We start from the raw sequence: 22549 nt of genomic DNA, 5'->3' as shown, positions 1-22549 counted from the left end.
ATTGAAAATCTAGGGAATGACAGAGATCGGCTCAAGACGGCCGAGTAGATGGACATGCACTCACTCCCTCTTGCGAGAACACCGGAATCACAACTAACTGCTGAACAATCATCGACAGGAAGACACCGGCACTCACCAAAAACGATACCCCACATCCAAAGACAAAGGAGAAGCCACAGTGAGACGGTAGGAGGGGCACAATCCCAATAAAATCAAATCCCGTAACCACTGGATGGGTGACTCACAAACTGGAGAACAATTATACCACAGAAGTCCACCCACTGGAGTAAAGGTTCTGAGCCCCATGTCAGGCTTCCCAACCTGGGGGTTCGGGAACGGGAGGAGGAATTCCCAGAGAATCAGACTTTGAAGGTTAGTGGGATTTGATTGCAGGACTTCGACAGGAATAGGGGAAACAGACTCCACTCTTGGAGGGCACACACAAAGTAGTGTGTGCATCGGGACCCAGGGGAAGGAGCAGTGACCCCAGGGGAGACTGAACCAGACCTACCTGCTAGTGTTGGTGGGTCTTGTGCAGAGGTGGGGGGGGGGGCGGCTGTGGCTCACCGTGAGGACAAGGACACTGGCAGCAGAAGTTCTGGTAAGTACTCCTTGGCGTGAGCCCTCCCAGAGTCTGCCATTAGCCCTACCAAAGAGCCCTGGTAGGCTCCAGTGCTGGGTTGCCTCAGGCCAAACAACCAACAGGGAGGGAACCCAGCCACACCCATCAACAGACAAGTGGATTAAAGTTTTACTGAGCTCTGCCCACCAGAGCAACAGCCAGCTCTACCCACCCCCACTCCCTCCCATCAGGAAACTTGCACAAGCCTCTTAGATAGCCTCATCCACCAGAGGGCAGACAGCAGATGCAAGACGAACTACAATCCTGCAGCCTGTGGAACAAAAACCACATTCACAGAAAGACAGAAAAGATGAAAAGGCAGAGGGCTATGTACCAGATGAAGGAAAAAGATAAAACCGCAGAAAAACAACTAAATGAAGTGGAGACAGGCAACGCTGCAGAAAAAGAATTCAGAATAATGACAGTAAAGATGATCAAGGACCTCAGAAAAAGAATGGAGGAAACATCGAGAAGATGCAAGAAATGTTTAACAAAGACCTAGCAGAATTAAAGAACAAACAAACAGAGATGAACAATACAATAACTGAAATGAAAACTACACTAGAAGGAATCAATAGCAGAATAACTGAGGCAGAAGACCGGATAAGTGACCTGGAAGACAGAATGGTGGAATTCACTACTGCGGAACAGAATAAAGAAAAAAGAATGAAAAGAAATGAAGACAGCCTAAGAGACCTCTGGGACAACATTAAACGCAACAACACTCGCATTATAGGGGTCCCAGAAGGAGAAGAGAGTGAGAAAGGACCAGAGAAAATACTTGAAGAGATTATAGTTGTAAACTTCCCTAACGTGGGAAAGGAAATAGCCACCCAAGTCCAGAAAGCACAGAGTCCCAGGCAGGATAAACCCAAGGAGAAACACGCCGAGACGCATAGTAATCAAACTGGCAAAAATTAAAGAGAAAGAAAAATTATTGATAGCAGCAAGGGAAAAATGACACATAACATACAAGGGAACTCTCATAAGGTTAACAGCTGATTTGTCAGCAGAAACTCTACAAGCCAGAAGGGAGTGGCATGATATACTTAAAGTGATGAAAGGGAAGAACCTACAACCAAGATTACTCTACCTGGCAAGGATCTCATTCAGATTCAATGGAGAAATCTAAAGCTTTACAGACAAGCAGAAGCTAAGAGAATTCAGCACCACCAAACCAGCTTTTGACAAGATTCAACACCCATTTATGATAAAAACTCGCCAGAAAGTGGGCACAGAGGGAATCTACCTCAATATAATAAAGGCCATATATGACAAACCCACAGCAAACATCATTCTCAATGGTGAAAAACTGAAAGCATTTCCTCTGAGATCAGGAACAAGACAAGGATGTCCACTCTCACCACTATTATTCAACATAGTTTTGGAAGTCCTAGCCACGACAATCAGAGAAGAAAAAGAAATACAAATTGGTAAAGAAGAAGTAAAAGTGTCACTGTTTGCAGATGACATGGAGAATCCTAAAGATGCCACCAGAAAACTAGAAAACTACTAGAGCTAATCAGTGAATTTGGTAAAGTTGCAGGATACAAAATTAATGCACAGAAATCTCTTGCATTCCTATACACTAATGATGAAAAATCTGAAAGAGAAATTAAGGGAACACTCCTATTTACCACTGCAACAAAAAGAATAAAATACCTAGGAATAAACCTACCTAAGGAGACAAAAGACCTGTATGCAGGAAACTATAAGACACTGTTGAAAGAAATTAAAGATGATACCAACAGATGGAGAGATATACCATGTTCTTGGATTGGAAGAATAAATATTGTGAAAACGACTATACTACCCAAAGCCATCTACAGATTCAGTACAATCCCTATCAAATTACCAATGACATTTTTTACAGAACTAGAGCAAAAAATCTTAAAATCTGCATGGAGACACAAAAGACCCCGAATAGCCAAAGCAGTCTTGAGGGAAAAAAGCGGAGCTGGAGGAGTCAGACTCCCTGACTTCAGACTATACTACAAAGCTACAGTAATCAAGACAATACAGTACTGGCACAAAAACAGAAATATAGATCAATGGAACAGGATAGAAAGCCCAGAGACAAACCCACACACCTATGGTCAACTAATCTATGATAAAGGAGGCAAGGAGATACAATGGAGAAAAGACAGTCTCTTCAATACATGGTGCTGGGAAAACTGGACAGGTACATGTAAAAGAATGAAATTAGAACCCTCCCTAACACCATACACAAAAATAAACTCAAAATGGATTAAAGACCTAAATCTAAGACTGGACAACATAAAAATCTTAGAGGAAAACACAGGAAGAACACGCTTTGACATAAATCACAGCAAGATCTTTTCTCATCCACCTCCTAGAGTAATGGAAGTAAAAACCAAAAGTAAACAAATGGGACCTAATGAAACTTAAAAGCTTTTGCACAGCAAAGGAAACTACAAACAAGATGAAAAGACAACCCTCAGAATGGGAGAAAATATTTGCAAACAAATCACCAGACAAAGGATTAATCTCCAAAATATATAAACACCTCATGCAGCTCAATATTAAAAAAACAAACAACCCAATCCAGAAATGGGCAGAAGACCTAAATAGACATTTCTCCAAAGAAGACATACAGATGGCCAAGAAGCACATGAAAAGCTGCTCAACATCACTAATTATTAGGGAAATGCAAATCAAAACTACAATGAGGTATCACCTCACACCAGTTAGAATGGGCATCATCAGAAAATCTACAAAGAAAAATGCTGGAGAGGGTGTGGAGAAAAGGGAACCATCTTCCACTGTTGGTGGGAATGCAAACTGGTACAGCCACTATGGAGAACAGTATGGAGGTTCCTTAAAACACTAAAAACAGAATTACCATATGACCCAGCAATCCCACTACTGGGCATATACCCAGAGAACACCATAATTCAAAAAGACAAATGCACCCCAGTGTTGACTGCAGCACTATTTACAATAGCCAGGACATGGAAGCAACCTAAATGCCAATCCACAGATGAATGGATAAAGATGCGGTACATATATACAATGGAATATTACTCAGCCATAAAAAGGAACGAAATTGGGGCATTTGTAGAGACGTGGATGCATCTAGAGACTGTCACACAGAGTGAAGTAAGTCAGAAAGAGAAAGACAAATATTGTACATTAACGCATATATGTGGAACCTAGAAAATGGTACAGATGAACCGGTTTGCAGGGCAGAATTTGAGACACAGAAGTAGAGAACAAACGTATGGACACCAAGGGGGGAAAGTGGCAGGGTGGTGGTGTGATGAATTGGGAGATTGGGATTGACATATATACACTAATATATATAAAATGGATAACTAATAAGAACCTGCTGTATAAAAAAATAAAATTAAAAAGTCACTGTGGAAAACAACAACAACAACCAAACCAAACCAAAAAAAAAAAAAGAAAGAAAAAAGAAAAAAAGAGAAAATCTGGGGAATGAGATATCTGGAGGGGGAGGAACACACACATATGTATATATATACACACATATGCATATATATGTATATATACATATATACACACGTATATATACATCTATACACATATACATATACACAGTGACACACACATATATGTGTGTGTGGGTGTGTATATCTATCCCCAACCACCAGGAATTTAGCAGGTCACAAGCATGCACAGGGCTGGGCACATGCTCAGAAGATATGAGCCTGAGCAGGCAGGCCATAAGCTCTCACCACTGAACAACCTTGAGGCTCTGTGCAAGCAGAAGGCAAAGGCTAGGCGGCAGCTGTAAACTGCATGGCTGAGTGTTAAAGGATTGCCCCAACATGGATACAGAGTCCCTCAGCTTAGACTGGGAGACTGCTTCCAGGCATCTAAGGAAATAAAATTTCTATCCAATCACTGCCCACTGAGCTAACCGAGCCAAGACTTCAGTGCTCACATACAACGAAGAATACAGACTTTTAAAAATCAGTTCAGAAAAGTGGCTAAACAACAAAGGGCAACAACAACAAACCCTGGGGGGCAGGCGGGGAGGGGGCAGAATCTGCCAGAGCAGAGTTGCCAAATTATATTATTTAAAACACCTGGCTTTGGGCTTCCCTGGTGGTACAGTGGTTAAGAATCCGCCTGCCAATGCAGGGAACACAGGTTCGAGCCCTGGTCCAGGAAGATTCCCCCATGCCGCAGAGCAACTAAGCCCGTGCGCCACAACTACTGAGCCTGTGCTCTAGAGCCCACGAGCCACAACTACTGAAGCCCGCACACCTAGAGCCCGTGCTCTGCAACAAGAGAACCCACCCAATGAGAAGCTTGTGCACCACAACGAAGAGTAGCCCCCACTCACTGCAACTAGAGAAAAGCCCGCATGCAGCAATAAAGACCCAACGCAGCCAAAGATAAATAAAGTAACTAGATTAAAAAAAAATCATCCATAAAACACCTGGTTTTCAATACAAAAAGTAGAAAAGAAATACAAAGAGACAAGAATGTGTAGCCCCCTTCATTGGAAAATAAGAAGTCCTTGAGGAAACTTAAATATTGGAATGACTACACAAAGACTTTAAATCAGCTATTTTAAATATATTCAAAGAACTAAAGGAAACCATGAATAAAGAACTTTAAGTATGAGAATGATGTCTCACCAAATAGAAAATACCAGTAAAGCGAAAGAAATTATTTAAAAAGCAAACAGAAATTCTGAAGTTGAAAAATACAACTTAAATTAAAAATTCACTTGAAAGGCAGAAGAAAGATTCAGCAAATCTGTAGATAGGCTGACCAAAATTATCTGGTCTGTGGAACAGAAAGCAAAAAGAATGAGGAAAACTGAACAGAGCCTCAAAGACCTGTGGGACACCATCAAGTGTACCACATACATACATGGGAGTGCCACAGAGGAGAAAGGGGCAGAAAAAAAAACTTAAAGAAATAATGGTCAAAAACTTACCAAATGTCTTGAAAACTCCCCCCAAATGTGCATTAATCTGCACATCCAAGAAGCTCAATAAATTGCAAGTAGGATAAACTCAAAGAGGTCCATACGTAGACACATTACAGCTAAACTGTCAAAAGCCAAAGAGAGAATCTTGAAAGGACAAGAGAAAAATGACTCATTGTGTACAAAGAACCCTCACTGGAAACTGACTTCTCCTCAGAAAATCCAGAAGGCAGTTGGAGGACTTAAAAGTGCTGAAACAACAAGCTTATGAATCAAGAATTCTACGTCCAGCAAAATTAGTCTCCAAAAATTAAGGAGAAATGAAGATATTCCCAGGTAAGCAAAAACTGAGAATGTGTCACAAGCAGAGCTCCCCCATAAAAAATACTGAGAAATACGAAAGAGACTTCTCCAGGCTAAAGTGAAAGTAACTCGGATCCACGTGAAGATCACTGGTAAAGGTAAACTACACAGGTAAATATAAAAGGTAGTATAAATGTCTTTAAAGACAACTGCATAAAGCAATAATTATAAATGTGTTGACAAACGTATCAGTGTATAAAGATGTAATGTGAATGATAATAAAGCACAAAGGAGCGGAGAAGGAATGGAAGTATAAAGGAGTAAAGCTTTTGCATACTATTGTGATTAAACTGGCATAATCCTAAAGTAATCCCAGATTATCATAGTTAAGATGTTAATGTAGCTCCCAGGGCAACTACTAAAGAAAAAAAATATGTCATAAAAGAAAAGACATGGGGGCTTCCCTGGTGGCGCAGTGGTTGAGAATCTGCCTGCCAGTGCAGGGGACACGGGTTCGAGCCCTGGTCTGGGAAGATCCCACATGCCGCAGAGCGACTGGGCCCGTGAGCCACAATTACTGAGCCTGCGCGTCTGGAGCCTGTGCTCCGCAACAAGAGAGGCCGCGACAATGAGAGGCCCGCGCACCGCGATGATGAAGAGTGGCCCCCACTTGCCACAACTAGAGAAAGCCCTTGCACAGAAATGAAGACCCAGCAGTCATAAATAAATAAATAAAATAAAAGAGCATCCTCTGCTTTAAAAAAAAAAAAAAAAGAAAGAAAAGACATGGAAATTAAAATTGTACACTAGAAATATCTATTTCAAACAAAAGAAGACAATAATGGAGGAATAGAGGAACAAAAAAGACATGACACAGAAAACAAATAGCAAGATTACCTTATCAGTAATTACAGTAAATGTAAATTGATTAAATATCCCAATTCAACATAGGGAAATCCTTTGTTTTAACCCAAACACACCTTTGTTATTTCATCAGATATGCTATAATCCAGGAACCTCAAAAGGGTCAGATAAATGCGGAATTTATTCAGCACAGAAGGCAGCACCGCGGAGAGAAGGCTGTTCATGTACTCCTCCATGTTTGGTGGAATTAGCTGTGGCTGTAAGTGGATCTGGCAGTCTGCCTAAAATGAGAAACAGTACACATTATTTTCCAAGTTCCTAAATCAACCTAGAATTTCAGGGGGATGCATCATCTCTATCAGCCCCTAAGGGAGTTAAATACAATTCATTATTAGGGGGAGGTCAGTTTTTAATATTAATTTATATGCACTATAACTATCTCAGCAATAACTACAGAAGTTAGCCTTTTCTTGGTTACTTATGTTTCCTCAATGGTATCAGTAAACATATAAAAAGATAGTGAATCTCTAAAAAGCAGCTAATTAAAATGTTTTAGACGTTTCCTTAATCACGGAACATGTACTCTATTTCTTACTGAACTGCATTTCTAGAAACCACATAGAGCAGATCACACTTTCCCACAGAAATTTACCATTGAGCCATTTCATTCTTATTCACAGGCAGTTCCTCATATATCAAGGGTGAACATCATTATACAGAGCAACTATATGCCTTTTCAACAACTGGGCATACTTCTCATCATTAATGACTCAGATGTAAAAGCTCTCTTCATTAGTCACTGATGATTCACCAGAGCATTTCACCAAAGCATAGAAATAATTACCAGACGATTAGGAACATTTTAAAAGAAACTCTAAAATATTTCTCACGTAGGACTGGCAGAAAACAATGGAACAGAAGCAGCAAGAACAAAAGTCTGGATGTTAATCAGGCAATTTACAGACAGTTTCTACTTTCTCTCCCTACATGTGGGAGTTTCTGCTGCCAAGAGTTTTCTTTGCTTCTCTTGTGATTTTCTTTACAAAGTTTTCATCCCAGAGGACAAAATAATCAGTTCCCTCATTAATAATCAGCAGCCACAACCCTGAACAAGTTTAACTTATTAATAATAATCAGTACCAAGAAACAAAGCAAATATACAGATATCTTTCCAATATAACCTCCGTCCATTTTAAAATGACCCTTCATTACCGGCAGGAGTGATCTCCCCTCCGAAGTAATAAAAACATTAATATTGCAGGGGAATTCCATCTGGTGGTAGCTGAAGTCATAATCCACCTTCTGCCAAGTTATTAGGTTGCTCAGGGCAGTCACATTATGAACACCTACAAAAACAAGGGAATAATTTTTCAGTAACTTGACTTTAATCACCTAACCAAATTAGTTTTGCTGACATTGATAATAAGACATGAGATTTCTACTGCTTTAAAAAAAGTATATGAGGCACTGTTCAATCTTCTAAATGGTCATTAATTAATAGGCTTCACAAGATAATATCTGTCAAGCTAGACAAACATATTTCTGGAGCCAAGATTCCTCCCCCACCCACCCCAAATCTAATACCAAGCATCTGGTGTGCAATTAGATATAAAATAGTTCCCAATAAAAGTATGATTATTTTGTATGTGGCATCTTCACAGGGCTAAAATAATCTGGTAGAACCAAAACTATTTTTATACAGAGATAAGGTTACTGAATTTTACTGAATTTATACTCACCTTTGCCTTAATTCTACCCAGTCTACACTATTTTTTCAATTTTTACCTCTTGAACTTACCACCAGCAAAGTGTCTTCTTAATTCTCATTTGAGCATAGATAAAGCAATCTGCTTTCTTGTAATTTTATAACATGTTCCATAACTGAGGTTAATGCAAGCCATCTGATCTACTCAATAGTTTTTCAGAGATTCTTCGAAAAAAATTTTTGAGATCACACTGGCTGGTAAAAAATGTTTTATTAGATCTTTTCTACAACTTTTCTTTTGAGGTAATATAGGACTAAAGGCAAAACCTCCTCCCTTTTCAGCCTTTAAAACGCTACCTGCTACTTACTTGGTGTATTATCATACTATTTTCAAACTATCACAAAACATAGTTGATGTACACAATTTATTTGTTAATGATATATGCTTTAAACAAATACACAGAGCAAGCCTTTGTCTTAAATACTTGTGAAGTGTGAATTTGTCTTTGTTCAGTTATTCCTTAGAAAATCATTACCACGCCTGGCTTTGCTGGGAGTTAGAAATGGAAGGACAACGTCCGTGCACACACCTGGCGTGTCCAGCTGCCCCTGGTCCAGGAGAGTTTCATCAATTACAAGAGAAGTATTGCTGGGCAGCTGGAGGAGCCCGCTGACCAAGCGATTGGCTGTGTAGTCTTTGTGGGGAATGAATTTCAAGTGGTTCATGTTCGCTATAGTCATCTGCAGATGAAAAGACTGCAAAGAGAAATTTTTTTAATGATCAAGGAACTAAGTTTCCCTCTTTTAAGAAAATATATATTTGGAATTAAACACTACATTTTATAATGGAAAGAAAGAGCTTATTATTTCTAAGGGAGTAAGCAGTCTCATGGTTTCTTGAGCTCTTAGAAACAAAAATTTCTCCATCATAAGAATTTCTGATTCTATGAGCTGCTTTATTCTCAGCTGTCTTGTTCAGTATTCTTAAAGAATATTTTTTATTTTACCAGTGAACCAGAAACAAATGATAGACAACTGATACATATATCAAATATTCAGAGGCTTATTAACTTCTTTAACCGACCACAGGCTAACAAAACAGAAAATAAAATGTTTATTTACACATCAAGACGGAGAGAGAAAAGCTTAATTTTCCTCTGTACTCCCTGAATTAAAATCACATTCACCAGTAAAGGCAAACATACAGTAAAAGTAGGAAATCATCCATACACAAATACGATATCTAAATCAGTAATCGTGAGAGGAGAGGACAAACACCAAACTATATTGCCCAAGGTGATCTACAAATTCAATGAAATCCCTATCAAATAACCAAGGGCGGTTTTCCTTTTTTTTTTTTTTTTTTCCGGTGGTACACGGGCCTCTCACTGTTGTGGCCTCTCCCGTTGCAGAGCACAGGCTCCGGACGCGCAGGCTCAGCGGCCATGGCTCACGGGCCTAGCCACTCCACGGCATGTGGGATCTTACCGGACCAGGGCACAACCCGGACCCATGTCCCCTGCATCGGCAGGCGGACTCTCAACCACTGTGCCACCAGGGAAGCCCCCAATGGCGTTTTTTATAGAACTAGAAAAAAATTTTTTTAATTTGTATGGAAACACAAAAGACCCCAAATAGCCAAAGCAATCTTGAGAAAGAAAAATGGAGCTGGAGGAATCAGGCTCCCTGACTTCGGACTATACTACAAAGCTACAGTCATCAAAACAGTATGGTACTAGCACAAAACAAAAATACAGATCAATGGAACAGAACAGAAAGCCCAGAAATAAACCCACACACATATGGTCAATTAATCTACAACAACAGAGGCAAGAATATACCATGAAGAAATGACAGTCTCTTCAATAAGTGTTGCTGGGAAAACTGGACAGCCACATGTAAAAGAATGAATTAGAACATTCTCTAACACCATATAAAAAAATAAACTCAGAATGGATTAAATACCTAAATGTAAGACTGGATACCATAAAACTCCTCGAGGAAAACATAGGCAGAACACTCTGACATAAATGGCAGCAATATCTTTTTGGATCTATCTCCTAGAGTAATGGAAATAAAAACAAAAATAAACAAATGGGACCTAATTAAACTTAAAAGCTTTTGCACAGCAAAGGAGACCATAAACAAAATGAAAAGACAACCTACAGAATGGGAGAAAATATTTGCAAATGATGCAACTGACAAGGGCTTAATTTCCAAAATATACAAACAGCTCATACAGCTCAGTATCAAAATAACAAACCCAATCAAAAAGTGGGCATAGACCTAAGTAGGCATTTCTCCAGAGACGACACACACATGGCCAAAAGGCACGTGAAAAGATGCTCAACATTGTTATTAGAGAAATGCAGATCAAAACTACAATGAGATATCACTTTACACTGGTCAGAATGGCCATCATCAAAATGTCTACAAATAATAAATGCTGGAGAGGGTGTGGAGAAAAGGGAACCCTCCTACACTGTTGGTGGGAATGTAAAGTGGTACAGCCTCTATGGAAAACAGTATGGAGTTTCCTCAGAAAACTAAAAATAGAATTACCAAAGGATCCAGCAATCCCACTCCTGGGCATACAAACGAAACTCTAAACCAAAAAGATACACGCACCCCTTTGTTCACAGCAGCGCTATTCACAATAGCCAAGACATGGAAACACCTAAATGTCCATCAACAGATGAATGGATAAAGAAGATGTGGTACATATATACAATGGAATACTTAGCCATAAAAAACAATGGAATAATGGCAGTTGCAGCAACATGGATGGATCTAGAGATGATCATACTAAGTAAAGTAAGCCAGAGAAAGACAAGTATCATATGATATCACTTACATGTGGAATCTTAAAAAAAAAAAAAAAAGATACAAATGAACTTATATACAAAACAGAAATAGACCCACAGACACAGAAAACAAACTTATGGTTACCAAAGGGGAAAGGGTTGGGGGGTGGGGGGATAAATTAGGAGTTTGGGATTAACATAATACACTACTGCATATAAAACAGATAACCAACAGGGACCTACTGTATAGCACAGGGAAGTATACTCAATATTTTGTAATAACCTGTAAGGGAAAAGAATCTGAGAAAAAAATAGATATATATGTATGTGTAACTGAATCACTCTGCTGTACACCTGAAACTAACACAACACTGTAAATCAACTGTACTTCAATTTTTAAAAAATTTGTGAATCACTATATTGTATACCTGTAACTTATATAATATTATATATCAACTATACTTCCATTTAAAAAATTTTAATAAATTTTGAAAATAAAATAAAACCATATTCATTCAGCATAGACAGCTGCAGACCTCTAAACAAATTGCTCCAAGGAGGCCTGAGGTGTGGAGGACTCCACACTGTCATCAGCGCTGTGGGTCTCGGAACCTGCTCCACCTGGGACATGCTGCCTCCTCACCCAGTCTCAGCAGTAGAAAATCAGTTAAGCCCACCTGCACCTCCCTCCGTCTTCCTGAGCCCACCACACCCAGTGTGCCCTCTGCACCCTGCGTTGTACTCCAATCTACGATCACTCTGGACCATAAAGAAGTATGTGTGGTACGGGTGGAGACTGGGGTGGGGAAGGATATCATGGAAGAGAGAAGACGTATTTTCAAAATGCAGAGGATTTTTGTACTTTGGCTCAGTAATTCAAAGAAAGCGGGGTGTGTGTGTGTGTGTGTGTGTGTGTCATATTATAGATACAAGGAAATGACCCCGAAAGAAACAGAGTCTGTCGAAACAAAAGGTGGCATAGAGCAGGGTGCAGCTCCATATAAGCAAAAGCAGGTCACTCACACTTACTGCTGTGAAAACTAAATAAGATTATTAAAAAGGCAAGTGTTTAGAAAAAGTTCAGTGCTAGCTAGAAACAAACAAGAGTAATATAAGGAAGTGGGATATGGTAAAAATGAAACAGTAAAACAAACCACTACAAAGTGATGTAGAATAAAAAGAAAAAGGAAATACCTTACCATGCAAGAACCTTGAGTACTTTCCTCATATCACTTTCATACTTAAAAATGTAATTCATGTCCCAAGTATGTGCTACTTAAATCTTGGCCTCAAGCTTTGAGTGGCCCTACGCTGCCACTCAGACCTCACGTCCTACGCTCCTCCCCAGCACTCATTCCATGGCAGCACACTGGCCCCTCGGGCTGGCGTTCCTCAACATGCCCAGCACGCTGCGCTCAGACCCTGAACTTGTTCTCTGCACAGGACAGACACTTTCCCCAACATGGCCCTGTGTCTTGATCCTGGGTTTGCATCAAGTCTCTCCCTGAACTCCACCCTGGAGAGGGCTTCCCCGACATGCTGTAGATGTCATCAGCAACTCCACCCTGGCCTACCCCCAAGCACTCCCTATCCCCTTCCCCTGGGCCTTTACTGCTCTCCATGGCACTTCAGTGACACACTATATATGTTATTTATTATTTGTTGGTCTTCCACCACCAACAAAATGTGGTCCAGGACGCTCCCAGGGAGTTGCTGAAACCCTTTTATGGGGTTCATGAGGTCAAAATCACACATGGATAAAAAATCCATTCAATGTGCAAGACAGAACAATGAATTTACGATAGCAGAGTATAAAAAGTTCATTGATGAGATTACAGATTTTCACACAACTATCCTTGAAGAAAATGCCAGGTGGACAGTTTTGGTATAGTATCAGAAGAATATCTACAGTTATCTGAAAATGCCATTAAAAGTCCTTCCTGGGCTTCCCTGGTGGCGCAGTGGTTGAGAGTCCGTCCGCCTGCCGGTGCAAGAGACAGGGGTTCGTGCCCTGGTCCGGGAGGATCCCACATGCCGCGGAGCGGCTGGGCCCGTGAGCCACGGTCGCTGAGCCTGTGTGTCCGGAGCCTGTGCTCCGCAGTGGGAGAGGCCACAACAGTGAGAGGCCCGTGTACAGCAAAAAAAAAAAAAAAAAAAGTCCTTCCTTTGCCAACTACTTTTTCATCTGTGTAAGGCCAGCATTCCTTCATATACTTCAGTCAAAACATCATGTTACAATAGACTGAATGCAGGAACAGATATGACAATCCAGCTGTCTTCTATTAATCCAGACATTACAGAGACTGGCAAAAATTTAAAACAATGTCACTTTTATCACTAATTTTTTTTGTTTGGAAAAATAGCTATTTTTTACAAAAATATTTTACTTCTGCTCATATGTAACTGATTTATTTTCAATGAATATTTTAATGTTTTTAGTTTTAACTTCTAATATGGTAAACTGATAATAAAAACCCAAACAACATCTCTTTAAGTTCTCAATAATTTTTTAACAGTGTAAAGTGAGTCAAGGAGAGTGAGAAATATTGGTCTATTTAGTCCACTGCTGTTTCTTAAGAGCCCAGAAGACACTCAATAAACACTGGTTAAATGAATGATCTGTTTCAACCTCTTAAATTTCCAAAGTAAGAAGTGATCGGCATTGCCAGTCACACAACTAATCAGAAGCTATTCCCCTGTCCCCAAGATCTTACTACCACACAAACACTGCGTTCCAGATGTCCTGGCAAATAAAGGTAGCTTGACTTTCCAAACAGGAATTAAAACTGGGGCAGTGGAGATAAAGTTATTACCTCAACTAAAAGAATTATGCTCCTATAATTTAGAGTTTACTTAGATTTACGATTTTAAAGCACACAAAGGACACCAAATTGTACAAACAAACTGGCATCAACGGAGAGTACAATGTTAAGGGAGTTACTACAGTTGTGTTGTTACTTAAAGAAACCTGTGCTAAGGCAATAAAGGAAACGTGAAATGTTTAGGAGTTAGTCCATTTTAAATTACGAAACTAGGCAGGCTTTGTTTCCCCTTAATGAGGTCTGTTAACATCTCAAAGTTAAATATTTGGGTTGCATGAAAGACAATCAGATGGACTTTTAAAGTATACTTAAGCTTATAATACATATTTATATTGATCTTACTGCTGGAACTAGATGTTGAATAATTCGATATAAGTGTTCTGTGAAGGTACTATTCCGTGGACACCCACTCAAGTTAACTGTAAATTTTCCTAGTGGAAGAACATCTCTTCTTGTGTATCTAGAAAAAAAAAAAAGATATTATCCAATAAGATACTCAGGTGATTTCCTGATCTCCATCAAAAAGCAAACGAATAAAAATTAGCTTAATACTGTCATTAAAATTAAAGCAGATCACTGATCAGTTGTTTCTTTAAGCAGAAACAACAATAAAAATAATAGCCACTACTTAAGTGCTGGGCACGTGCCAGGTACCGTTCTAAGTACTTAAATGTTTTCTCATTTAATTCCCAAACACTCTGAGGTAGGTATTATTCTTTTCCTTTTACAGATGAGAACCCTGAGACCCAGAGATTTTAAGAGACACGCCCACGTTCACATAGCCAGGAAGTGACAGAGCTGAACCCAGGCAGTTTGGTTCCAGAGTCTGTGCTCTCAACCATCATGTCCCACTGTCCCAAATCCTACCTGAGGAAAGATGTATAGTACAAAGATGTTTACCGGAGGGTTACTGAAACAGGAAAAGTAGGAAAGCCTAACACTGAGGGAAAAAACACAACTGTCTGTAAGGAAATACTGCATAGCCATTAAGAGGTTCAAGAAGAAGGATGATAGGAAACGCTGAACAGAAATGACAAAAGCAAGATAATGATCTGTTTAGAGTATAATTGAGATCTAAGTAGGGATGGATACATCTGTAAACAAACAAAGATGATATGAACAGGTACCAAGATCTGTTAACTGAGATCATCTTTAAGTGGTGAGACTACAGACAATTTCAATTTTCTTCTTTATGCTCTTGGAACTTGTTGAAGGCACCCATGTTATTTTGAAATCAGAAAATAAAGAGCTGTAGTGAAGGGAAAGGGAGAGGGACACATGTCCACATACAAGTGAGATATATACCCAATGGACCTCACAGAGCCTTGGGATGTATAAACAGAGAATTCAGAATGCCAAAAGGATAAAACAGCTCATTTTTACTCATTGGCCAGGTTCTTTATCTGACTTTTGCTCTTAAATTTAAGGAGATACAATCAAAATGCTACATGTGACACTGAGAAAAGTTGAAAAAGGAATTTCTGTGATTTGGTATAACACCTGCTACCCTGAACAAATAACCATCTGGTGATGAAGCCTAATAAACAAAAACAGAACCCTTTCTGTTCTTTCCCCCTCTCAACAGAACACCAAACTCTCTTAATTCCCACCGGGAAAAGAGCACTTACACTGTAGAAATGAGATGTAATATAAGATATTCAGCTGCCAAACTGTCTCCCAGAAGGGCGTGAGTGAGGAACCCAAGCAGTTCTGCTCTGACTGGAGACAATTCAGACATGAAACTGGAAACAACTGCAGAGAGAAGGGAGACCAGATTCAGAACACAAACCAGGTCCTCTCGTGTCTCTTAGGTTAAAAAGTAACTGGAACAAAGCACTGCATGTCAGTAGATGACTAGTATGGACTTAAAATACTGGTCAGTAAGTGATGCCAGTTGTCAAAATAAGACACCGTGTATACCTTTTGGGGGGCCTCATTTTAATGAAGAGAATTAACACAAAGGAAAATGGGGCAAAGAAACGGTGACCACTGGAGAAATTTATTCTGACGACCAAGAACCTGACTGACAGCTCCACCACGCAGCTCTCACATGCTGGGTAAGTCTCTGGGCCACGAGGCTTCAGCACTTACACTTACAGGTTTTGCTCTCCTCCTTGTTAAGGCAAGCAGGCAGTAAAGGGTTGATGTGCTGCAACTTCTGGGCTAAAACCACATGGATTCTTGGCACTAAGGAGGCAGGAGGGCTGTGCACTCTCTGTTCTTCGGCTGTGTCCGTGCATTCCATTGGATCTAGCGGCGAAGAGGCATCCCTGCGGAGAGATGACAGAGCTTCAGTTCACAGAGGCGGCGGCTGCACAGATGTAAAAATAACACACATCTCTGAACATCAAATGAGAACTCAAGCCAAGAACAATTTCACCTGCACGTCCCCTTAAAGAGCAGAAAACGCTCCTCTTCCTGGTGAGCAGTTACATCACAGATTTCAGTCTACTTTGGTCATATTATGAGATAATGTATTTCTTCTATTCTTCAAAATCTATAACATTTTTACTGAGTGTGCTGTAACTGCAACAAATGGGATACAGCATATCACTCATCAAGGTACTTCAAAATGCAGACACCCTTTCTTAAGCTACTACCTGGGACATCAAATACTTCATCGCATGTCTCAAAAATGGGGGTCTCTTCCTTAAAAGCCATCAGGTGTCTGCTATTCAGTGTGAAGAATTCATTCATCTCTCTTGCTAATTTCTTTTCCTAAATTTTATTCTTACATGATACCTCTCTTGAATAGTGAATAGACAAGCAGTGAAAAGGAAGTGTGAGTTTTTCAGATTTGCTAAATAAACTAGCAGATGACAGATTTATTGTGAGATGATTGAAACAAATGACTACAATGTTTTTAGACTTTACAGACTGACTCTAGAGAGTCATCAATTCGTACCACCATCTTCCTTAAATACAAGAATGATACCAACAACCTTTACATAGTGTGTACCTTGTGCCGGGCAATGTTCTTCACTTTGCACACGCAAATTCATTAAAACCTCACAACCACCCTCATGTATAATGAGGAAACCAAGCCACTGCAGATGTTAAGTGTAAGGTCACAAAGCCAGTAAGTGGCCAAACCAGGATCCCAACCCAGGCCCTCTGGCTCAGTCTGTGTCCTAAAATGCCTCCATAAATGAAGTAACTCAAGCAGGAAATTCACCATAACCAGAAACAGCCAAGACAAGCAATTTTGTATGCCATTATTATGGAACTGTTTATTTAAAGTTGTTTAAAATGTCTGTTTTGCATCATTTTTTAAGTGTGAAAAAATAAGTTCTTCCTACGGAAAACCAAGATGAATGTCCAATATTTAACAAAAAACTCGACTGCAGGGGCAGAATATAATTCCTTTCTTTTGCCAACCTCAGGACAAAATAAAAAAGAATGAAGGTGGTCTGGATTTTCAGAATATATTAGGTTAAGTGAGGGGAAAAAATATGTAAAAGAGCACAGATACCATGCCCCCTTTTATATAAGGCTAAGTGAGGAAAAAAATACATATGTATCTGTTTTTGCAAAAAAGAGATACAGGAACGATAAAAGCAGAGCTGAGGCTGGTTCCCTACAGCAGCAGTCCTCAGCCTTTTTGGCACCAGGGGCCAGTTTCATGGAAGACAATTTTCCCACGGATGGGCAGGGGAGTGGGGGGTGCAGGGGTTGGGGGGATGGTCCAGGTGGTAACGCGAGCAAGGGGAGCAGCAGATGAAGCCTCGCTCTCCTGCCCTACAGAGCATGGCTGGCAGCAGGGTAGAAGAGATGAGGGTAGTGGGGAATGACATGCCTACGTCCTTTTTATACAGTTTTGATTTGGGCAACAATTTCCATGTTTTCTATACTTACCTTTAAGTACAGAAACCAATAAGGACGGAGGGAAAACTCTGCAGTGAAACACAGTGGAAACAAATGAACCTAACTATGTATAATGACTAACAACCAGCAGAGCACTGAAGTGGGAGGAAGTCACCCAGGTAACTCTGGAACACCACTGACTATAAATACACTCTCATTCTAAAATAAAAATTGGAAATAAATAATGAACTCAAGTTACTAGGTTTGTTTTTTGCAGTGGTATGGGTTATCAGTTCCGAAATTACCTTCTCTGCATAGCAGTCTCCTCTTACCAGCAGGGAATACATTCAAAAACCCCTAGTGGATGCCTGAAACTGTGGATAGTACTGAGCCCCATATATAATATGTTTTTTCCTATATATACATTCCTATGATAAAGTTTAATTTACAAATTAGGCACAGTAAGAGATTAACCATGATAACTAATAATAAAAATGAACAAGTACAATGATATACTACAATAAAAGTTATGTGAATGTGGTTTCTCTCTCAAAATATCTTATTGTACAAATTTAATGCCTTCTCCATCTTAACTAAGCACTTATCACATACCGTGACTGTAACTTTTGCATGTTGAGATGCAAAAGCAAAACTAGCACTAATGTCTTTTTCCATCTCAACAATTTCTCAGAATCTTCTGTTCTTACTGTAGATCTTAACAACCTCAGCATACGATTCTTTTTCTTTCCGTATAAGTCAAAAAATTTTACCTTTTCACTTTAAAAAAAGCATTTTACAGCTTTTCTTTGGCATACCCAAATTGCCAGGATCACTACTCTTGTGCTTTGGAGCCATTATTAAGTAAAATAAGGGTTACTTGAATACAGGCACTGTGATACCTGGAAAGTCGATCTGATAACTGAGATGGCTACTAAGTGACTAACGGATGGCATACCCTGGACAAAGGGATGATTCACGTCCTGGGCAGGACGGAGTGGGGCAACTCGAGACTTCATCACGCTACTAAGAAAGGTATGCAATTTAAAACTTATTGTTGGGCCTCCCTGGTGGCGCAGTGGTTGAGAGTCCGCCTGCCGATGCAGGGGATACGGGTTCGTGCCCCGGTCCGGGAGGATCCCATATGCCGCGGAGCGGCTGGGCCCGTGAGCCATGGCCGCTGAGCCTGCGCATCCGGAGCCTGTGCTCTGCAACGGGAGAGGCCACAACAGTGAGAGGCCCACATACCGCAGAAAAAAAAAAAAAAAAAAAAAAAAAAAAAACTTATTGTTTATTTCTGGAATTTCCCAGTTATTATTTTTAGACAGCGGTTGACTGTAGGTAACTGAAACCATGGAAAGCAAAACCAAAGTAAGGGGGACCCTACTACATCATAGAATTGAGCAAAGGAATATATTGAGGATACTGGGAGTCAAGTTTCTTTCTGTTAGAAAAGGGAATTACAAATACGGAAAGGAGGAAGACTAGAATGACACCGAGTTGTGGAGCTGAACTGAACTGGAACCAGGAAGACAGTGTGAGCTCATGGTTTCTGATATTGTAAATAATATAAAAATATATGTAGATGTGTGTATATAAACGTGTGTGTGTGTGAGTATGTATACATTTCCTAGCTCTGCTGAAACGGCATAGAAGCAATGCCAGCTCAGTACCAATGAGCACACCAGTACTCAAATCTTGATTTTTTAAATAAAATTCCTCACTAAAAGAAACAGGTGCTCTTTGGAAAAAGGGCTGAAACTGAGGCTGAAGCATGGGAAGTACAAGATGAGGCTGAAACAGCTTAATGCATCAGAAAATATATGTTCAAAAATGGTAAGATAAGGTCATGTCAAAAAGAACCCAGAGTTCGATCGATCAGTAGCAGGAGCGGACCCCGGAGAGCCTGGAGCAGCCCCACTGCCGCCGCCGGCCCCACTCACCATCACCACAACCACAAGCAGCGAGGCCGAGACCCAGCAGCCACCTGCCGCCCAACCCCCCGCCCTCACTGCTGCCACCGCCAAGCCCGGTAAGACGGGCATGCGCAGGACTGGCAGCGGCACAGGCAGCAGTGGCCCCGGAGGCCTCATACCAGCGGCGCCTGCCGGCAGGGACAAAAAAGTCATTACAGTGAAGGTTCTGGGAACAGTAAAATGGTTCAATGTAAGAAACAGATATGGTTTCATCAACAGGAATGACACCAAGGAACATGTATTTGTACACCAGACTGCCATAAAGAAGAACCCCAGGAAGTACCTTCGCAGTGTAGCAGATGGAGAGACTGTGGAGTTCGATGTTGCTGAAGGAGAAAAGGGTGCGCAGGCAGCAAATGTTACAGGCCCTGGTGGAGTTCCAGCGCAAGGCAGTAAATATGCAGCAGACCGTAACCATCATAGACACTATCCACGTCGCAGGGGTCCTCCACGCAATCACCCGCAGAATTACCAGAACAGTGAGAGTGGGGAAAAGAATGAGGGATCGGAGAGTGCTCCCAAAGGGCTGGCCCAACAGCGCCGGCCCTACCACAGGCGAAGGTGCCCACCTTACTGCATGTGGAGACCCAATGGGAGTCGACCACGGCACTCCAACCCTCCTGTGCAGAGAGAAGTGATAGAGGGTGCTGACCACCAGGGTGCAAGGAGAACAAGGTAGAGGAGTGAGACAGAATACGCCCTCCTCGCCAAAGATGCCCAGAGAGGACGGCAATGAAGAAGAGAAGGAAAATCAAGAAGATGAGACCCAGCGTCAGCAGCCACCTCGACATCGGTACCGCGGCAACTTCAACTACCAACGCAGACGCCCAGAAAACCCTGAACCGCAAGATGGCAAAGAGACAAAAGCAGCCAATCCACCAGCTGAGAATTCATCCGCTCCCGAGGCTGAGCAGGGCAGGGCTGAGAAAATGCCGGCTTACCATCTCTACCATCACCCAGTTTAGTCATCCAACAAGAAGAAATGAATATGAAATTCCAGCAATAAGAAATGAACAAAAGATTGGAGATGAAGACCTTAAGTGCTTGCTTTTTGGCTGCTGACCACATAACTAGAACTATCTGCATTATCTAAGCAGCAAGGGGTTTTTATTATTTTTACCTAAAGACGTCTCTTTTTGGTAATGACAAACGTGTTTAAAAAAAAAAAAAGAAAAAGCTTGTTTTTTCTCAATACACCTTTAAAGGTTTTTAAATTGTTTCTTATCTGGTCAAGTTGAGATTTTTTAAAAATCTCATTTTTAATTTGCAATAAAAGTTTACCGCTTGATTTTTTCAAAAAAGTCAACAAACTGCAAGCACCAGTTATAAGGTCTTAAATAATAATAATAATTTTAAAAAAAGAACCCAGAGCCTGCTTATAGTGGCTCCCAGTAGCCAAATATGGGAAAATTTGAGGCTCAAAATAAATAACAGATCAACATCCACACAAACATAAACAAAAATTACTTGAATGAATAAAGAGAGAAATCTTACAGTAGAATGACAATGAATAAATGTAGAAGGAATGACTGAACAGAAAATCACCATCAGAGTAACAATTGAGTCTAACAAGAATAATCAATGAATGCTAAAATAAGTGGGTGAAAATTAAATGAAACTGAAATGATATGGTCTTGAAGTATCTCTCTCTAAATTACCTGTTAACTACAAAGTAAAAAATAGTACCTTTACAGTAGAGAAACCTGTTAGACACCACCTTAACCTGAGCAAAAGAATATATTGAGGATACTGGGAGTCAAGTTTCTTTCTGTTAGAAAAGGGGATTACAAATACGGAAAGGAGGAAGACTAGAATGACACCGAGTTGTGGAGCTGAACTGAACTGGAACCAGGAAGACAGTGTGAGCTCATGGTTTCTGATATACTGACTTGTAAATAATATAAAGACTGATGTACGTGTGTACCACAAGTAACCAAGTGGTCAAAAAGAACTTCACGAGGAAGGGGATATTGTACCTGCTGGTGTGATAACACTGAGAAAGATATATCACTTTGTAGTTTCCTGCCCAAAACGTATAACCAGAATCTAATCACACAAAAACATCAGACAAACCTAAACTGAGAGACATCCTACAAAATAACTGGCTTCTACTCTTCAAGTGTCAAGGTTCTGCTCTGCCATGTGAGGACACAGCAAGAAGACAACCATCTGCAAACCAGGAAAAAGGCCCTCACTAGACACTGGCGTCTTAACCTTGGATTTCCCAGCTTCCGTAACTGTGAGAAATGAATTGTTTGTTGTATAAGCTGAAAGAACAGAAAAAATTGTCAAGGCCTTGAAGGACAACAAAGAGCTGGAGACTGCTCCAGGTTAATGCAACGAGTGATCCTGAGGATCCTGGACCAAGAAAATGACTGTCAGAAAGAACAGCAATGAGACAATTAGTGAAATTTAGTGTGGTCTGTGGTTAGTGTATTGTGTATTCACAGCAAATTTCCAAACTTTGTAGCTATACTCTGATTATATACAAGGAGGTCTTTGTTCTTAGGAAATATAAATGCAACAGCATTTAGGATATGACATACGTAACTTACTCTCAAGTGTTTCCAAAAAGTGTACGTATATATAAAAATGCGTGTATATAAAAATAAGCAAATGGAGCGTAAGCGTTAACAACTTGTAAATTCGGGTGAAGGGAGATAGGGAGTTCTTTATAATTTCAAACTTTCAGAAAAGTTGGAGGGTAATTATGTCAAAATAGACT

General features: G+C 40.4%; 1 protein-coding gene and 1 pseudogene across 3 annotated transcripts in view; one reads left to right on the top strand and one right to left on the bottom strand.

Annotated features, from left to right (window-relative positions):
- MCMBP (minichromosome maintenance complex binding protein) overlaps window positions 1-22549 on the bottom strand; it is a 64665-nt gene that overhangs the window by 3222 nt on the left and 38894 nt on the right. The window contains exons 9-14 of one of the 2 annotated variants that reach the window (XM_081247323.1): window positions 16139-16317; window positions 15676-15799; window positions 14390-14507; window positions 9012-9177; window positions 7929-8062; window positions 6833-6997 (exon numbers count right to left, since the gene is read on the bottom strand). In XM_081247323.1, the coding sequence (XP_081103449.1) occupies window positions 6833-6997; window positions 7929-8062; window positions 9012-9177; window positions 14390-14507; window positions 15676-15799; window positions 16139-16317 (886 nt within the window). The remainder of the gene's footprint in view (window positions 1-6832; window positions 6998-7928; window positions 8063-9011; window positions 9178-14389; window positions 14508-15675; window positions 15800-16138; window positions 16318-22549) is intronic. The other variant, XM_081247324.1, reaches the window with a different exon arrangement.
- Window positions 19838-22543, top strand: LOC308624247 (Y-box-binding protein 1-like; annotated as a pseudogene). Its single transcript has one exon. The product of its transcript is annotated as a Y-box-binding protein 1-like (transcript).

This window comes from Mesoplodon bidens, assembly GCF_964165515.1.
Source record: "Mesoplodon bidens genome assembly, chromosome: 1".
Classification (NCBI taxonomy): Eukaryota; Metazoa; Chordata; class Mammalia; order Artiodactyla; family Ziphiidae; genus Mesoplodon; species Mesoplodon bidens.
The sequence above is the reverse complement of the archived record's forward strand: the minus strand, read 5'-3'. Positions and strand labels throughout refer to the sequence as shown.